The following is a 14,546-nucleotide window of genomic DNA, read 5'->3' on the forward strand; positions in this document are numbered from 1 at the left end:
ATTTTTCTGGTGGGAGACTTTATTTCATTTCTTTCAAGAAGAACTAGGGACAGGGTGAAGCCTGAAGGAGACCCAGAGCCTGAGTAGGCAGGACCCCTGGGCCCACAGAAAGGAGCAGGTGCTGCTGGGAAGATGAACCACAAAGGAAGCACTGGGTACTGCTTCTGACTCCAGCATATTCTCCAGGGGGCAGGACAGAGGGAACCCAGGTGTTCAGGTACAGTTTGTCACTGGCTCCCTTCCCTCCTGGGGAAATATCTAGGCTTGGCTCATAGGCTTCTGGGTTGGGGACCCCAGGAATGACAAGGGCTCAGAGGTCTCACCTCCTTGCCCCTGTACCTCACTGGTGCAGGTTTTAGACTGTCCATCATGTGGACAAAGAACCCTGATGGGCTGGATGTAGTGAACAAGTCCTAGACTCTGTCTCATCTCTGGTGCTTCCTAATCAAACATGGAAAACAGCCATGTCTTTCAGTGTGCAGGCACGCCTGACCTGTGTGTGTGTGTGTGTGTGTGTGTGTGTGTGTGTGTGTGTGTATCCAGACCTGCTGAGTCATACCTTCTTCATTCAAGCTGGACTCCTTCCTACTTGGGAGGCACGCAGGTGCCCCCACCAGCTATCCCTTCTATCCCCCCTCCCATGCCCGTAAACCACATGCCTAGCACTGGAGGCTGGAGCCTGGAGTAGAGGATGAGGGGTCAGCTCCAGTCTTGCCTCAGAGCTCCTTCAAACCTCTACCCCTCGAGAGAATCCAAGGCCTCAACCCACTCTCACTGGAGATGGGAGCATTGCTCAGCCCGGGCATTCCTCCCTCTCAAATGGAATCAAGATTGTCTTTGCTCCAAGGGCCCTTGGACAATTGAATAGAGAATGTCCGAGCTGGGAGGGACCTTAGAATACAGAACATCAGAACTGGGAGGAAAACCAGAAAATATGAAGCATCCGAGCTGGGAGGGACTTGACTCCCCTCATCTCTCAGATGGAGAATAGAGCCCAAAGAAAGGGAATGGCTTACCCCAAGCATCTTGGCCTCCCAACTGCCTTGTCTCACATCTACTGCCCTAGAGGACCCTTAAAGGGTTATGACATTTCCAGAACCCAGGTGTCCTGGGGCCCAGCTCTCATCCTATATGCCAAATGCTTCAATATTTGGTGACTTCCCTTATATCCTGCACGGGTACCATAATTCTGCTTCCCTCCTCTTGTGCTCTGTTCTTGGTCCTGATTGTTGTGGTCTTTCTGTTTTAGGGCAACTCCCAGCTCTGCACAGGGGCTGTGAGCACAAGTGTTGGACTATGCCACAAGTGTGTGTGTGTGTGTGTGTGTGTGTGTGTGTGTGTGTGTGTGTGAAAGAGAGAGAGACAGAGACAGAGAGACAGAGACAGACAGAGAGACAGAGACAGAGAGAGAGACAGAGACAGACAGAGAGAAAGAGAGAGAGAGAGAAAGAGAAAGAGGGCTTCGTGGGTTTGGTGCTGACACTCTTGTTGAGTGGGTCCTCTTGTCCTGTCCAGCCCCCACCCCCCCCACCCCGCAACCCCTTACTGAGCTGGGGCGTGTGGACAGCAACACGAAATCCCATTCCCTCAGCCAGTGGAAATCAATAGCTAATTAATTCCCTCCCTAAAATAGAGTCCAGAGAAGGGGATGTCAGGTGTAGTGGGGGTGGAGGGAAGCAGACAGACAGAGACAGAGGGAAAGAGATAGAAACCCAGAAAGGCATCTGGTGGTGTTGTGATGAGCCTGGAGTCAGGAAGACCTGAGTTCAAATCTGGCCCCAGATGCTTAATAGCTGTGTGACCCTGGGCAAGTACTTAACCTTTGTCTGCCTCAGTTTCCTCAACTATAAAATGGGAATGATAATGTCACGTACCTCGAAGGGTTGTTGTGAGGGTCAAATGAGATACTATTTGTAAAGCACTTAGCAAGTGCCTGACACATAGTAGGTGCTATATAAATACTTATTTCCTCCTTTCACTCCCCAGAGATAGGAGAGCAGGGGAGCTAAATCGTTCTCTGAGGCCTCACTGACAAGCATCAGCTCCTTGCCAGGACAGGGAGGGGGACTTCTCTTCTTTCCTAGATCCCATCTTACACTCTTCTTCCGCCGTCCCTGGAGTGGGGGAGGGGGGAGGGAAGGGCATCAATCAGCTTGGGAGCAGGTGCTGCATTTAATTTGATTGGCTAATTAGACGGAGCATGTTAATTATCCCCCATTACCCAATGAGGAGGCGAAAAACGAAGTGGCTATATATAACCCCTTGCCAGCCGTCTGGGGGAGTGGGGGCTTGGAGGCCTAGGTCCTGGGTGGCCCCTTGGGGATGGAGGAGGAGGAAGATGATGAAGAGGGGGGGAGATGAGAGATTAAGGGGAGGAGGATGAAGAGAGAAGAGGATGAAGATGAGGAAGACAGGTAGAAGAAGGGAACAAGAGAGGGAGAAAGGAGTGGAGGATGAAGGAGAGAGGAAGAAGAGAAATGGAGGAGGATGAAGAAAAGAGGAAGAAGGAGAAGAAAGGGAGATGGTGTAAGGAGAGGAAAGCCAGCCAGAAAGGGGCTTGAGGGGGAAGGCATGCCTAGGTCAGGAGACCTGGGTCCCAGGGAACCCCAACAGTGAGGGTGGAGGGCTGAAGGGGGAGCCTGGCTGGGGTGTGAGCAGTAGAGGAGGAGGCCCTGGGCCTGAGGGGTTATGCTTCTGTCTACCCAAGGGTCATCTCCCTTCTCTATTTCACCTTCCTCTTGCCCTCTCCTCCCACCATCACTTCATTTCTTTCCTCTCTCCTACATCTCTTGGGGGCTTGGGGAGGGGCACAGGGGAGAGTAACACTGCATTTGGAGGTAGGAGACCTGGGTTTGAATCTTCCTCCCCAATTTAAACATTTTTTCCTCCACCCCAATGTTTAACCATCACGCTCCCTCCTCCTCTCCCAGGGTCTCCATTTCCTCCTGTGTAAAATGAAGGGAGTACACTCAATGTGTTCCCTTCCAGCTCTAAATTCCCTCTCCCTGTCCCCATCTTTCCATTTCCATCACTCTTCTCCCACGTCTGTTTTCTGCCTCTCCCATTTTCTCCCTTTCTCCATCTTCCTTTTCCCATGTCATCCCTTCTTTGTCCGTCTCTTCTTGGGTTCCTCATGCCACTGCTCTCTCCTGACATGGCCCATCCAGCATCCCATTCTCCTCACCACTACACCTCTCTCTTCTCTTTTACTTACCTCTCTCCCTTCCCCATTGGCTCCTTTCCTCTACCATCTCTTCTCCCATCAGCTCTCACCTATAGTTACTTCATTCTAGATTTGCTTTCCCTTTGTCTCCCCTCATGTTCCTCTTTTCTCTGTCCATCTCTCTCCCCTTTGCTCTTCCCTTCTCCCTCCTTCCAGCTTGCTTTCTCTAGCTTCCTCGCCTCTCCTCCCTCTCCCCTCCTCTCTCCCCAATCTCTGTCTCCTCCCTGAGTCTCTCCTTTTCCTTCCTTCCTCCCTCCCTCCCCAAAATAAAATCGATGCAATATTCAGGAGGGTTGTTGGATATAAATAATTACGACTCAGGAGTTTAACGAGATGCAAATTCCCCTCCCTGGCGGTGCGCGGGGTATAAATTGCTCTCTGACAGCCCGTTACAAGGGTAATCATTTCAGAAAGGCAATTTTATGCAAATGAACCTACTTGCCTAATGGTTGGTGGCTCCCCAGTGCTGAGGGGACTGGGAAAGTGGGTGGGGGAAAGCTTCTGCTACAGGGGTCAGCCCAGGCCCCAGAGTGCGAGGGTGCTGGAGGGAAGCCGAAGACTCCCTCCAAGTTGGGTTCTTGGAGGGGTGGGACTTTGGGACTAGGAAATGGGAGTGGGGGGGTGGATCACCTATCCAGGGCAGCTGAGTGTAGCTGGGGGGGGGGGGAAGGGATGGTGGGAGGGCTGGAACCATGGAGTTATAATGCTCCTAGCTCTTGGGAGGCTGGGGCAAGGGTGGGGGGAGAGGAGGAGAGACTGGAGGATGAGAGGCTGGGGAGCTGGATACCTGGGTTCTTATTTGCTTCCCTTCCCCCTTTTCCTGGCCCCAGGTTACCCGTTGAGCATTGACGAATCGGCATTTAATTAATCCCAATGAATTATTTAGCGGCTTCATTATCCAGCATCAGGGGTTGATGAGAGCTGGTGGTTGGGGAGTGGGGGTGGCTGGGAGTCTGAGATGTCAGGAAAAGTAGAGGAGGGGATACAACTCCACGGACTTTGAGTTGGCCGTCCCTCTGCTTGTCCCATCTCCCTCTCAGTTGTTCCCCAGGTTATTCAAAGGTTATCTTCCTCTATCTTGGCTCTACTTCTTGGGTCCTATGGGACGTTGGCTGGAGGGTCCACATCTGGAGAGCTGAGTTGGGTTCTCAGTGGCCTCTAAGGTGGGACTCATGCCCTCCTCTATCCTTGGGTTGGGCTTCTGTCTACTTTCGTCCTGCTTTCACACCCCTCACACCCCACAACTCCTTGTGTCTGCCCTCTGTTCACTGGGTCCTGCCGGAATACCATCTTGGGTGTTTCTTCTCTATCTTCCCAAGACTGTCCAGTTGGCTCCCATCTGCTTGTCCAGTTTTGGTTGTTCATGTCCCCACGTCTGTTTCCTCTGCTCAGCCTGTCTTCTCTCTGCGATTCTCGCCTTATTCAATCCTGGACCATCTGGGTATCTCTTGTCCCTTTTCCTTTCTGGGTTTCTTCAGGCTGTTTTCATATATCCTCTGCCTTTGTCACTCTCCTTGTTTTATCTCTGGTTCCCCCAGACTGCCTGTCCTTTCTCTTTTGTTCTTGGGAGGGTTCTCCCCAAGCTGTTGGGAGTGGTCAGCCTGTCTCTCCAGACTACCCAAGTGACTATCCAGTTCTCCTGCCTGGGTCTCTCACTAGACTGACTGTTAAGTGTATGCCTCCTTTCTCACTCCTTTACTGAGCTCACATCCCTATGGAGCTGTCTTCTTCAGACTGTGTGATTGATGCCCTGTCCCTAGAATCCACCCCTGGCTCCATGTCTTCTTCCTGAGTGTCAACTTTCCCGTGCATGCGCCTCCAAATACGTGTTCTTTCTATGATGGCCTGGTCTCTATCACCTCACCTGTCCCTATGGCCTGTCCACTCTCCTCAAACTGAGGCCCAGGATCATCCCAAATACCAAAGGATAAAGCTAGAGTGGGAACTGTCAGTCTCTCAGGTCCAGAGCTTAAGCATTGAGGTGTTCTAGCCTAGGTTACATGGTTAACACTCTCCTCCCGTCTGTTTTCTCGCAGGCCCAGGCACCGTCCCCGTCCCCCAAACAAGCCTGAGGACAAAGGCCCCTTCCCCTGGAGTCCGGCGGGGGAGGCCCCCCAGCAACCACCGATACCACCTAGTTCTCTTCTTCCCTGCCCCCCCTCCAGGGGGCTGGGGCTATGGCGCAGTGAGCCTTCGGGCAGGAGCCCGAGGGCGCTGGAGGACGCCCGGGGGAGGCCGCCCCCATCCTGGCCCCATGCACCTCCGACTGTGAAGCCTTAGGGCGGGGCGGGGCGGGGCGGGGCTGGGCCGCCAGGGCCTAGGCTGGGGGCGGGCCCAGAGCCAGAGCCTCCATGGTGAGCCGGGCGCCCGGGGCGCTGGCCCTGGTGCTGGCGCTCAGGCGTAGGCTGTTGAGGCGGGGGCCCCGCCTGGGGCCTCCCGGAGCGCTGGCGCTGGCCTTGGTGCTGACGCTTGCCCTGGCACAGGGCGCAGCGGGCCTGGAGTTTGGCGGTGGCCCTGGCCAGTGGGCGCGCTACGGGCGCTGGGCGGGTGCGGCGAGCAGCGGCGAGCTCAGCTTCAGCCTGCGCACCAACGCCACGCGAGCCCTGCTGCTCTACCTGGACGACGGCGGTAACTGCGACTTCCTGGAGCTGTTGCTGGTGGACGGGCGCCTGCGACTGCGCTTCGCCCTGTCGTGCGCTGAGCCCGCCACGCTGCATCTAGACACGCCAGTGGCCGACGACCGGTGGCACATGGTGCTGCTGACTCGCGACGCGCGGCGCACTGCTCTGGCGGTGGACGGCGAAGCTCGCGCTGCCGAGGTGCGCTCCAAGAGGCGCCACATGGAGGTGGCCAGCGACCTGTTCGTGGGTGGCATCCCGCCCGACGTGCGGCTATCGGCGCTCACGCTCAGCACCGTCAAGTACGAGCCGCCCTTCCGCGGGCTGCTGGCTAACCTGAAGCTGGGAGAGCGGCCACCTGCCCTGCTGAGCAGCCAGGGCCTCCGCGGGGGAGCCGCGGACCCACTCTGCGCGGCCCGCAACCCGTGCGCCAACGGCGGCCTGTGCACCGTGCTCGCCCCGGGCGAGGTGGGTTGCGACTGCAGCCACACGGGCTTCGGCGGCAAGTTCTGCAGCGAAGGTGAGGTGGGGCGACCCGGGACCTGGGCTGGGGTGGGGGGGGAACATTTCCCCCCCATTTTGTTTTGCCCTTTCCTTATCTCCTACTCTCTAGGCCTAGGCCCCAGTCCCCTTGTCTTTCAGGCCTCCCCTCGCCTATCACACCTGCCCCTGCCCCTCACCCCCAGCCTTTCCTCCCTTCACACCTGACCCAGCCATTCCCTATCTTTAAGTGATAGATCTTAGGGTACCCGCTCTACAGAACCCCAGACCCAGTCTTTCCCTGATCACATCTATCCTTTGCGCTCCCACCAGGAGTGCCCCTCTCCCCAAATACTCTTCTTCACCCACTGGCCTAGTCAACAGGACCCCCCTCTTCCCCTGACCCCCAACCCTGGCCGAAGCTTGTGTCACATCTTTGGATGGATAGGTGCCAGACAGGCCCCTTTCTTGCTTCTCACTCTCCCTCTTTTTGCTTCTCTTCCCCTCATTGCCACCTGAACCTCATGCCATTCCTCTAACCCCTGTACCGATGTTTCCTACCTCAAATGGGGGAGGGGAGAAGGAGGCCATTGGTGGTATGTTTTCTTCTGATGTCCAGGGCTTAGGCCCCCCCCCCCCGTTCCCCCTTTTGTTCCTTCCAGACCTTTCAGGCCAAGCTCCCTACTTGGAATCAGTGGGTGCCATAAGTGTCTCTTTTGCTGTTGCCCTCCATTGGCCAAGATCATTCCCTCCCCAATTTTTCTTCTTTCAGAACCCCCAATCTCTTATGACCTTCCCTTCCTCGAAGCCCTGGCCCAGACCTTCACCAGATCTTCCTGTGAGGAATGAGTCCACTGCCCCCTTTCTTTTTGTCTCCTGCTTGTCCAAATAACACATTCCCACTTCCATTTGCTCCTGTTTCTCTTCCTCCCCTCAGGCACTCACAAGTCTTTCTCCATTTGAGCTCTGGGTGAGGGGTGGGATTGGATGAGGATCTTCCTGGCCAATACCCCCTACAAAGTAGCTTTCAGGGCTGATGATTGAAAAATATATTTTTTATTTATTTATGTTTGTTTTGCGGGGTGATGATGGTTAAGTGACTTGCCCAGGGTCACACAGCTAGTAAGTGTCAAGTGTCTGAGGCTGGATTTGAACTCAGGTCCTCCTGAATCCAGGGCTGGTGCTCTATCCACTGCACCACCTAGCTGCCCCTCTGAAAAATATATTCTTGTAGTGGGAGATATGTACCAGTAAATGTGTGCATGTCTGTGTGAACCTGTGAGTGTACAAAGGAGAAACCATGAGTTAGGCAAGACTATTCCTCAATCTGGGCCTCGGTTTCCTGAGCTGGTTTGGTATATGGGGGTTCAGAATGGGTGAATGTGCAAGTCAGTCCATGTGATTGAGCTTCAGTGTTGACGTTCTAAGCTTGATGTTGTGGGATGGACAATGTTGGAGAGGGGTTGGAGTGTCTTGGAGATGGCAGGGAGCATTATAGTTTTGAAAAGGATGCACCCTTTTTGTGAAAGCTGGTAGATTTTTGAGGGGAATGTAAAGAAGTGGGGAGTCTGGTCCAGGGAGTGAATTTAGAGGCTGCAGATTGTATGTTAGTTAGAAGACCAAGGTGGTGTTGTCTGGTGGACAGGTGGATTCCTGGAGGGAGGGTGAGGGTGAGGATAAGAAAGGCAGCTACCCAGCTTGGTTTAGTCTCTTCTATAGTAAGTGTACTTTTAAAGGAATGGGGCTTTTGGGGGGAGGAGAAAGAGTGGTTTGAACTAATCTAGTCTCTGTCTACTGGGTACTGCCAAAGGTAGACTAGGTGGGGGGCCCTGAACCCCGCACTTCAGTGTATCCTCTAGAGGAGGGGGGGCAGAGAAGTGACCCTTTCCCACCTGTTTAGGAAGGGCCCTTAGTCAGCTTCCTCCTCCTTTGTTCTCAGTGGCAGCTGTTATATAGCAGGTGTGAGAGGAGAAGTGTGTGTGTGTGTGTGTGTGTGTGTGTGTGTGTGTGTGCCCTTCTGGGCATGCCCATCTGAGTGGAACCCACTCATGCCCCTGGTGGAACCCACAGTGCATCTGTGTGTGTGTGTATGTGACTGTGTAAGTGCCCCAAGAGGGCTCTTTTCTTGGGGAGGGGCCTCTGCCTTCATTGTTTGTTTCCGGAGATGTATAAGTGTGCACCTGCTTTGTTGAACAGAGATGAGTGTGTGGAGCTGGGCCACCTCAGAAGCTGTGTGCACACAGAGGGCTGTGGGCGGTAGTGTGTGTCTGCAAACATAGCCCTGGGTCTGTGTTGTGTGTGTAAGCTAAGGGCTCTGGATGATTGTGTGTAGCTGTGTGTAGTTGTGGAGGCGGGGTGTGTGTGTGTGTGTGTGTGTGGTGTCTGAAGAACTGGCAAGGCTGCTGTGTGTGTATTCAGTTGTGATGTAGGGGATACAAGGGCTGTGTGTATTAAGTTAATCTGACACCTTCACACCTTTCCTCCCAGGAGTTCAGGTGTTCTGTAAACTGTGAAATTGTGTGTGTGTGCACACCCAGGAGTCTGCCTCTGTGTGTGTGTGTGTGTGTGTGTGGTTGTATTGATTGAATAGGTGTGTGTTTATGTGTAAAAACCCCTAAGTGGATTACAAGGGGGGAGAATTACACAAATGTGTGTGGGGTGTGTGTGTGTGCACCCATGTTATCCCATAGCTGTAGATGCATATTGATGGGTATAATCAGTCTGTAGGAACACCTGGCAGCTACAAGAACTACCTCTTCCAAGGAGTTCAGCCTGCCCTTCCTATTGCTCAGAGCTGCCCTTCACCCTGGGGCTAGGGTCAATCCTGAACAAGGCTATCCATTTGTGTGATATGGCTACCCCCTAGAACCAGATGCCTCTGTGATGCTCTCAACGAAAGCCCTCTCTGGACCACAGGCTTCAGAACTAGAAGGGAGATCAGAAGCCGGTTAGTCCAAATACCTCCTCTTGTAGATGAAGAAACTGTAGTCCAGGGAGGGAAAGGGATCTCTGTTCAGGGTTCCAAAGCTGGTAAATATCAGAGCTGAAACTGAAACCCAAATGTCCTGATTCCCAGTTCAAGACTCTGTCTATTATCCATCCCTGTCTTCCTTGCTGGTGGAGTGGAAGAAGGGAAATGGAGACCCAGAGGAGAGCAAGATTCCTACATGGTCTTGGATAGGCCAGGCATTCTTAGGTCCTTCTCCGTAATGTAGGGAGGCCCACAGAAGTAGGTCCCTCTAAGAGAGGAAGAATTTGCCCCAAATGGGAGCTGTCCAGCACAGGCATCGCCTATTCTTGCAGGTGGTGAGCTGTCCCTTACTAGGGCTCACAGCTGCATATGGATTAGAGATGGCATGAACCACAGGGATCATCTCCTCCAACTCCTTCATTTTAGAGATGAGGAAGCTAAGACCTAGAGGGGGAAAGGATTTGCTGAAGGTCACAAGGGTAGTACATTGTTAGGCTGGGATTCAAACTCTCTCTCTGGGGCTGGTAACTCTCTGTGTGGGATGCTGTGTGTGTGTGTGTGCGCGCGCGCACACGCGCGCTCCATCATAGCCTGAGTGATTAGATCCAGTAAAGAGTAAGCCCCTTCTGCCTTGGAGGGTCTGGACTGTTGGGTTGTTGTGCCTCTGTGTGGGGAAACATCGATGGTTATATCACAGAGTGGTTCTGAGGGTTGTATTTATAAAACTTCAAGTGATTAAATAGAAATGGGGCCGAATTTCTGCTCTAATGGTCAGAGGGTCAAATATCTAGAATTGTAATAACCCACAGAGGCCCTCTGGTCCAGCTCCCTCATTATACAGGTGAGAAAACAGGTCCAGATTGGGGGAAAGGACTCAACCAATGTCACACAAGTAGTAAATGGTACGGGTGGGTTTTGAACCCAGCACCTTGGCCTCCAAAGCCAATGTTCATTTTACTATAATGCCACATATGATGGTGGTTGAAGATCAAAGGAGGACGGAAGTTGTGTTTGTGTCTGTAGTTCAGTGTGGGCCAGTGTGCATATCTGTTCCGGATTTCTCAGTCTCTATCTGTCTCTGCCTCTGCCTCTGCCTCTGTCTCTGTCTCTGCCTCTCTGTCTCCATCTGCGCGGTAGCTAATTTTTTTATACATTTTCTCCCTCAAGTAAAGTGTGAGCTCTTTAAGAGCAGGGACTGTAACATGTTTTTCTATTTATATCTCCATCACTTAGCACAGTGCTTGGCACATAGTAAGCACTTAATAAGTGCTTTTAAAAATTCATTCATCCATCCATCCATCCACTCATTCATTCCCAGGCTTCATCTTTGTTTCTTTCTCTTCATTTTCTCCCTTTCAGTCTGTGTTTCTAGCTTTCATTCTCTCTCTCTCTCTCTCTCTCTCTCTCTCTCTCTCTCTCTCTCTCTCTCTCCCTCTCCCTCTCTCTCCCTCCCTCCCTCCTTCCCTGCCTCTCTTTCTGTCTCTGTTTCTGTCTCTCTCCCTCTTCTTACCTCCTCGAGAGAAAAATAGAAGCTTGTCATAATGAGGCAGGGTGGGTCCTGTGTGTGTGGTTGGCATGGTCACGGTGAGGGTGACGTCCTTCAGTTCAGTTAGACAAAGGTCTATGTCCTTCTTTTGGTAGGGCTTTCAGTCTTCCAAAGGACAGGTCTCACTGTGCTTCTCCCTTGCCCAAGAAGCTTCACTAGCCCTCTTTGGCCTCCAGGAGCAAATCTAAACACCTCTGGTGTTTAAAACGCTTGGAAATCTGGCCGCAGCCTAGCCTTCCAGACTGAGCTCATGTTACTCCCCCTTAGGCATTCTGTGTTCCAGACGAACTGGCTTCCTTGCAGCTTCTTATCCACAGCACTCCATCTCTGGCCCCACCACTTATGCACAGGCAGCCTGCCCTCCCTAGCTGGAATCCTCTCCCTCTCCTCCTGTATCTTCTGGAAGCCTTAACTCCCAGCTCAAGGCCACTTCCTGCACGAGTCCTTTCCTGAGCCTGTCCCCTACCCCCACCCCGTTATCAGTGCTTCCTCTTGCAGTCATTTGTCTTTATTCTGGATATAATTTGTATTGGCTTATTAATGTCAACATTGTATCTCCCCAAGTAAAATGGTAGCTTTTTGAGGACAGCGGCTATTGGGTCTTTTGAGCTCCCAGCAAGGGCACCTGATTCATGCTTATGGAATTGAGTTGGTTTGAACTGAATATGTTTTCCTCGAAACCACTTTGGAAAGTGTATTAGGGCAGACGTTTTCATAGCATGTCTAGGGGGAAGTATGCTTGTCCCCATTTGAGAGATGAGCAAACTGAGGCTTAGGGAAATGAAATGACTTGCTCCAGGATGTGACCCTGGGTAGGATATATTCTAGGAAAGGAAGGAGATCAGCCTGGCTGGAACAGAAGGTTCATGGGCTGGAGTAGTGAGAAGCAAGTGGGTCTGACTTAGGGCATGGAAAGATTTGAATGCTATGAGGAGGCCACCCAGAAGGAGGAGAATGTCCCGAATGCCTGAGAATGAGAACCTCAGAAAGGAGCAGAAGCAAGTGATCAGAGGCAGGCTTTAGGAAGACATTTCTGGCAGCCTGTGCAGGAGGGATGGGGCCGGCCACTCGGAGCACGAGCCTCCCCTATTCTCACTGCCCTGCACTGGGTTTCTTGTATGAGAGCCCACAAGGGAGACAGAGAAGAAGAGAAGCCACTCCCTGCCCTCAAGGAGCTTATGAGATAGTCAGAGAGGGACCAGGTGCACACAGATTACTCTGATGCAGTGTTAGGGGAATAATAACAGTAATAGCTCACAAGCCTATATATAGCTCTTCAAGGTTTGCAGGCACCCATTATTTCAGCCTAGACTCACAATTACCACGTGAGGGAGGTATTATGATCACCCCCCATTTTAGAGATGAGGGAACCGAGACTCAGAGACATTGCCATTGCTCAGGGTCATACATCGAATGAACGTCAAAGACAGGATTCAAACACAGGTCTTCTTGACTCCAGGTCCAGGGCTCTCTCCACTAACCCTGCTGCTTCTTGCAGTCCAGAGGAGTGAGAGAGGTTATGAATTGGGGAGTCTGTCCAAGGGAGAAGGCTTCCAGTCAATCCTACATTCAGGCTTGTCTGCAGCCAATTTTCGTATTTCAATATTTAGAATTTTATTTTCCCAAATTACATGTAAAATAAACATTTTGACATCAAGTATTTTAAAACTTTGTGTTCCAAATTCTGTTCCTTCCTCCCCACCCCCTGCAAGAACTCAAATAATTCAATATAAGCTCTCCGTGAGCAGTCATGCAAAACATTTCCACATTAGCCAGGTTGTGAAAGCAAACAGACAAAAACAAAACTTCAGATAAAGGAACTAACAAAAAAATTGTGCTTCAATCCTGCAGCCAATTTTCATTCCAGGTTGGGTCACCTCTCTCCTGTCCCTCCTTCCTCCAGCTCTCTACAGAATATTCTCAGAGCTAAGCCCTGCCCATCCCCTCCTTCTCTTCTCTAGGCAGTTCGTGGTTAGGGAACTTACTCCTAAAGTCTTAGCTTGTAAAAGTTAACAAGGACCCTAGGCCAAGCCCTTAATTGTACAGATGGGAAACTGATGCCCAAAGAGGGGAAGCCTCTTGCCTTATTCATTCCTTCTGTAAATAAGTACTGAGGGGCAGCTAGGTGGTGCAGTGGATAAAACACTGGCCCTGGATTCAGGAGGACCTGAGTTAAAATCTGACCTCAGATACTTGACACTTACTAGCTGTGTGACCCTGGGCAAGTCACTTCACCCTCATGACCCCACCAAAAAAAATAATAAAATAAATAAAAAAAATAAGTACTGAGCTCTGCTTTGGGCCCATCCCTGGGCTGTGCTCTGTAGGGGAGGCAGAAGTATGATGAAACTCATTAATCCTTGCAGAATGAGCTGTTCCACAGAGGTGAAATTTCCAGACTACTGAGAGCTTACTCCATTAAGCACCAACCGTTAGTCAACAAGCATTTATTAAGCACCTACTATGTGCTAGGCACTGGGGTAAGTTCTGGGGATACAAAGAAAGGCAGAAGACAGTCCCTGCCTTCTAGTAGCTCCCAAGCTAATGGAAGAGATCACATGTACATATTCATGCATCTATAAGGCAGGTACAGGGTAAAGGGAAGGTCATCTTAGAGAGATGGCACTAGCAGCTGAGGGGACTAAACGCTGTTTGAAAATTGTTAACCATTTGGGAAGGAAATCTTTTGGAGAGTCCCGCACAATTCTCTGCCTTTTAAAAGTGAACTCTGAACTAATTGTGATTCAACTTCTCCTTGAAAAGGTGGTTCAGAGTAATTTCTCACTATAAATGCCAATGGCTACCTTAGGGTCTCACAGTGATGCCCTCAGAGACTAACTGAGAAGGAAGCATCAGTCTGTCCCAACACGGAAAGGTCCCACATTGCTGGGGATTCTTGGGTCTCCCTTTCATACTTTTCCTGTCTCCTCCTGCACTGACTCTGAGTTCCAACTTCTGTCTTTGTGCTTGTTTCTAGTAATCGCTTCCCATTTTTAATTTGCTCATCTTTTAGGAAATCAGACAAGTCTGGAAGGGGGCTAGAATTGTGTGTAAACGATGAGTTACTAGGAGACTGAGTAAGCAAGGGCCCCAGAGGCTGTTCTGAGGGTGAGAGCTGGTGAAGCTTGTCATGTCTGAGCCTTGTGACATCTAGTTGAGCCTCTCTTTGCTTCCTTCTTGGTTCTTGGCTGAGTTCAGGAGAGGTGAATTGTAACATGACTCCAGCCTCTGAGAAGTTTTATAAGCTGGTTGGGAAGATGACATATGCAGACAAAGCAGGTAAGTAACAGTATATGGCAGTCTGTGATTAAGTGCCCAAATGAGGGGCGCAGACAGCTAACTTCATTGGACTGCATAGAACAGAATAGTCATGTCTAGCTCACATGGTTGGTGTAGACATCTTGGAGGAAGTGAGGGCTGGGCCTTGAAAGATGAGTAAGCCTGGATAGGAAGGGATAGGCATGTCAGGCTGGGGGAAGTGTCAGGCAAAGTTGTGGAGGCGGGAATGGTACTTGGTTTTTTTTGGGGACAGTGAGGAAGCTGGCCTGGCTGGAGTAAAGGGTTCATATAATGGGGCATTGGGAAGAAGGTCATGAAGAGCCTCTGATGCCAAGGAGAGGGCATCCAGGAGGGGGATCGGCATGCAAGCACGGGTAATACTGATGCATGTATGTCACAAGAACTCTGACCCCAGGGCTCAGACCAGAG

At 51.5% G+C, this 14,546-nt stretch overlaps 1 protein-coding gene across 1 annotated transcript in view; it reads left to right on the forward strand.

Moving 5' to 3' along the window:
• Positions 1-5,553: 5,553 nt before the first annotated feature.
• Positions 5,554-14,546, forward strand: part of NRXN2 (neurexin 2) — a 163,159-nt gene continuing 154,166 nt past the window's right edge. Inside the window, 1 exon segment of the mRNA XM_043969653.1 lies at positions 5,554-6,361. Within this exon segment, the coding sequence (XP_043825588.1) occupies positions 5,575-6,361 (787 nt within the window). The 5' untranslated portion in view covers positions 5,554-5,574.

The sequence above is a fragment of the Dromiciops gliroides genome, chromosome 6, assembly GCF_019393635.1.
Source record: "Dromiciops gliroides isolate mDroGli1 chromosome 6, mDroGli1.pri, whole genome shotgun sequence".
In the NCBI taxonomy this organism is placed as follows: domain Eukaryota; kingdom Metazoa; phylum Chordata; class Mammalia; order Microbiotheria; family Microbiotheriidae; genus Dromiciops; species Dromiciops gliroides.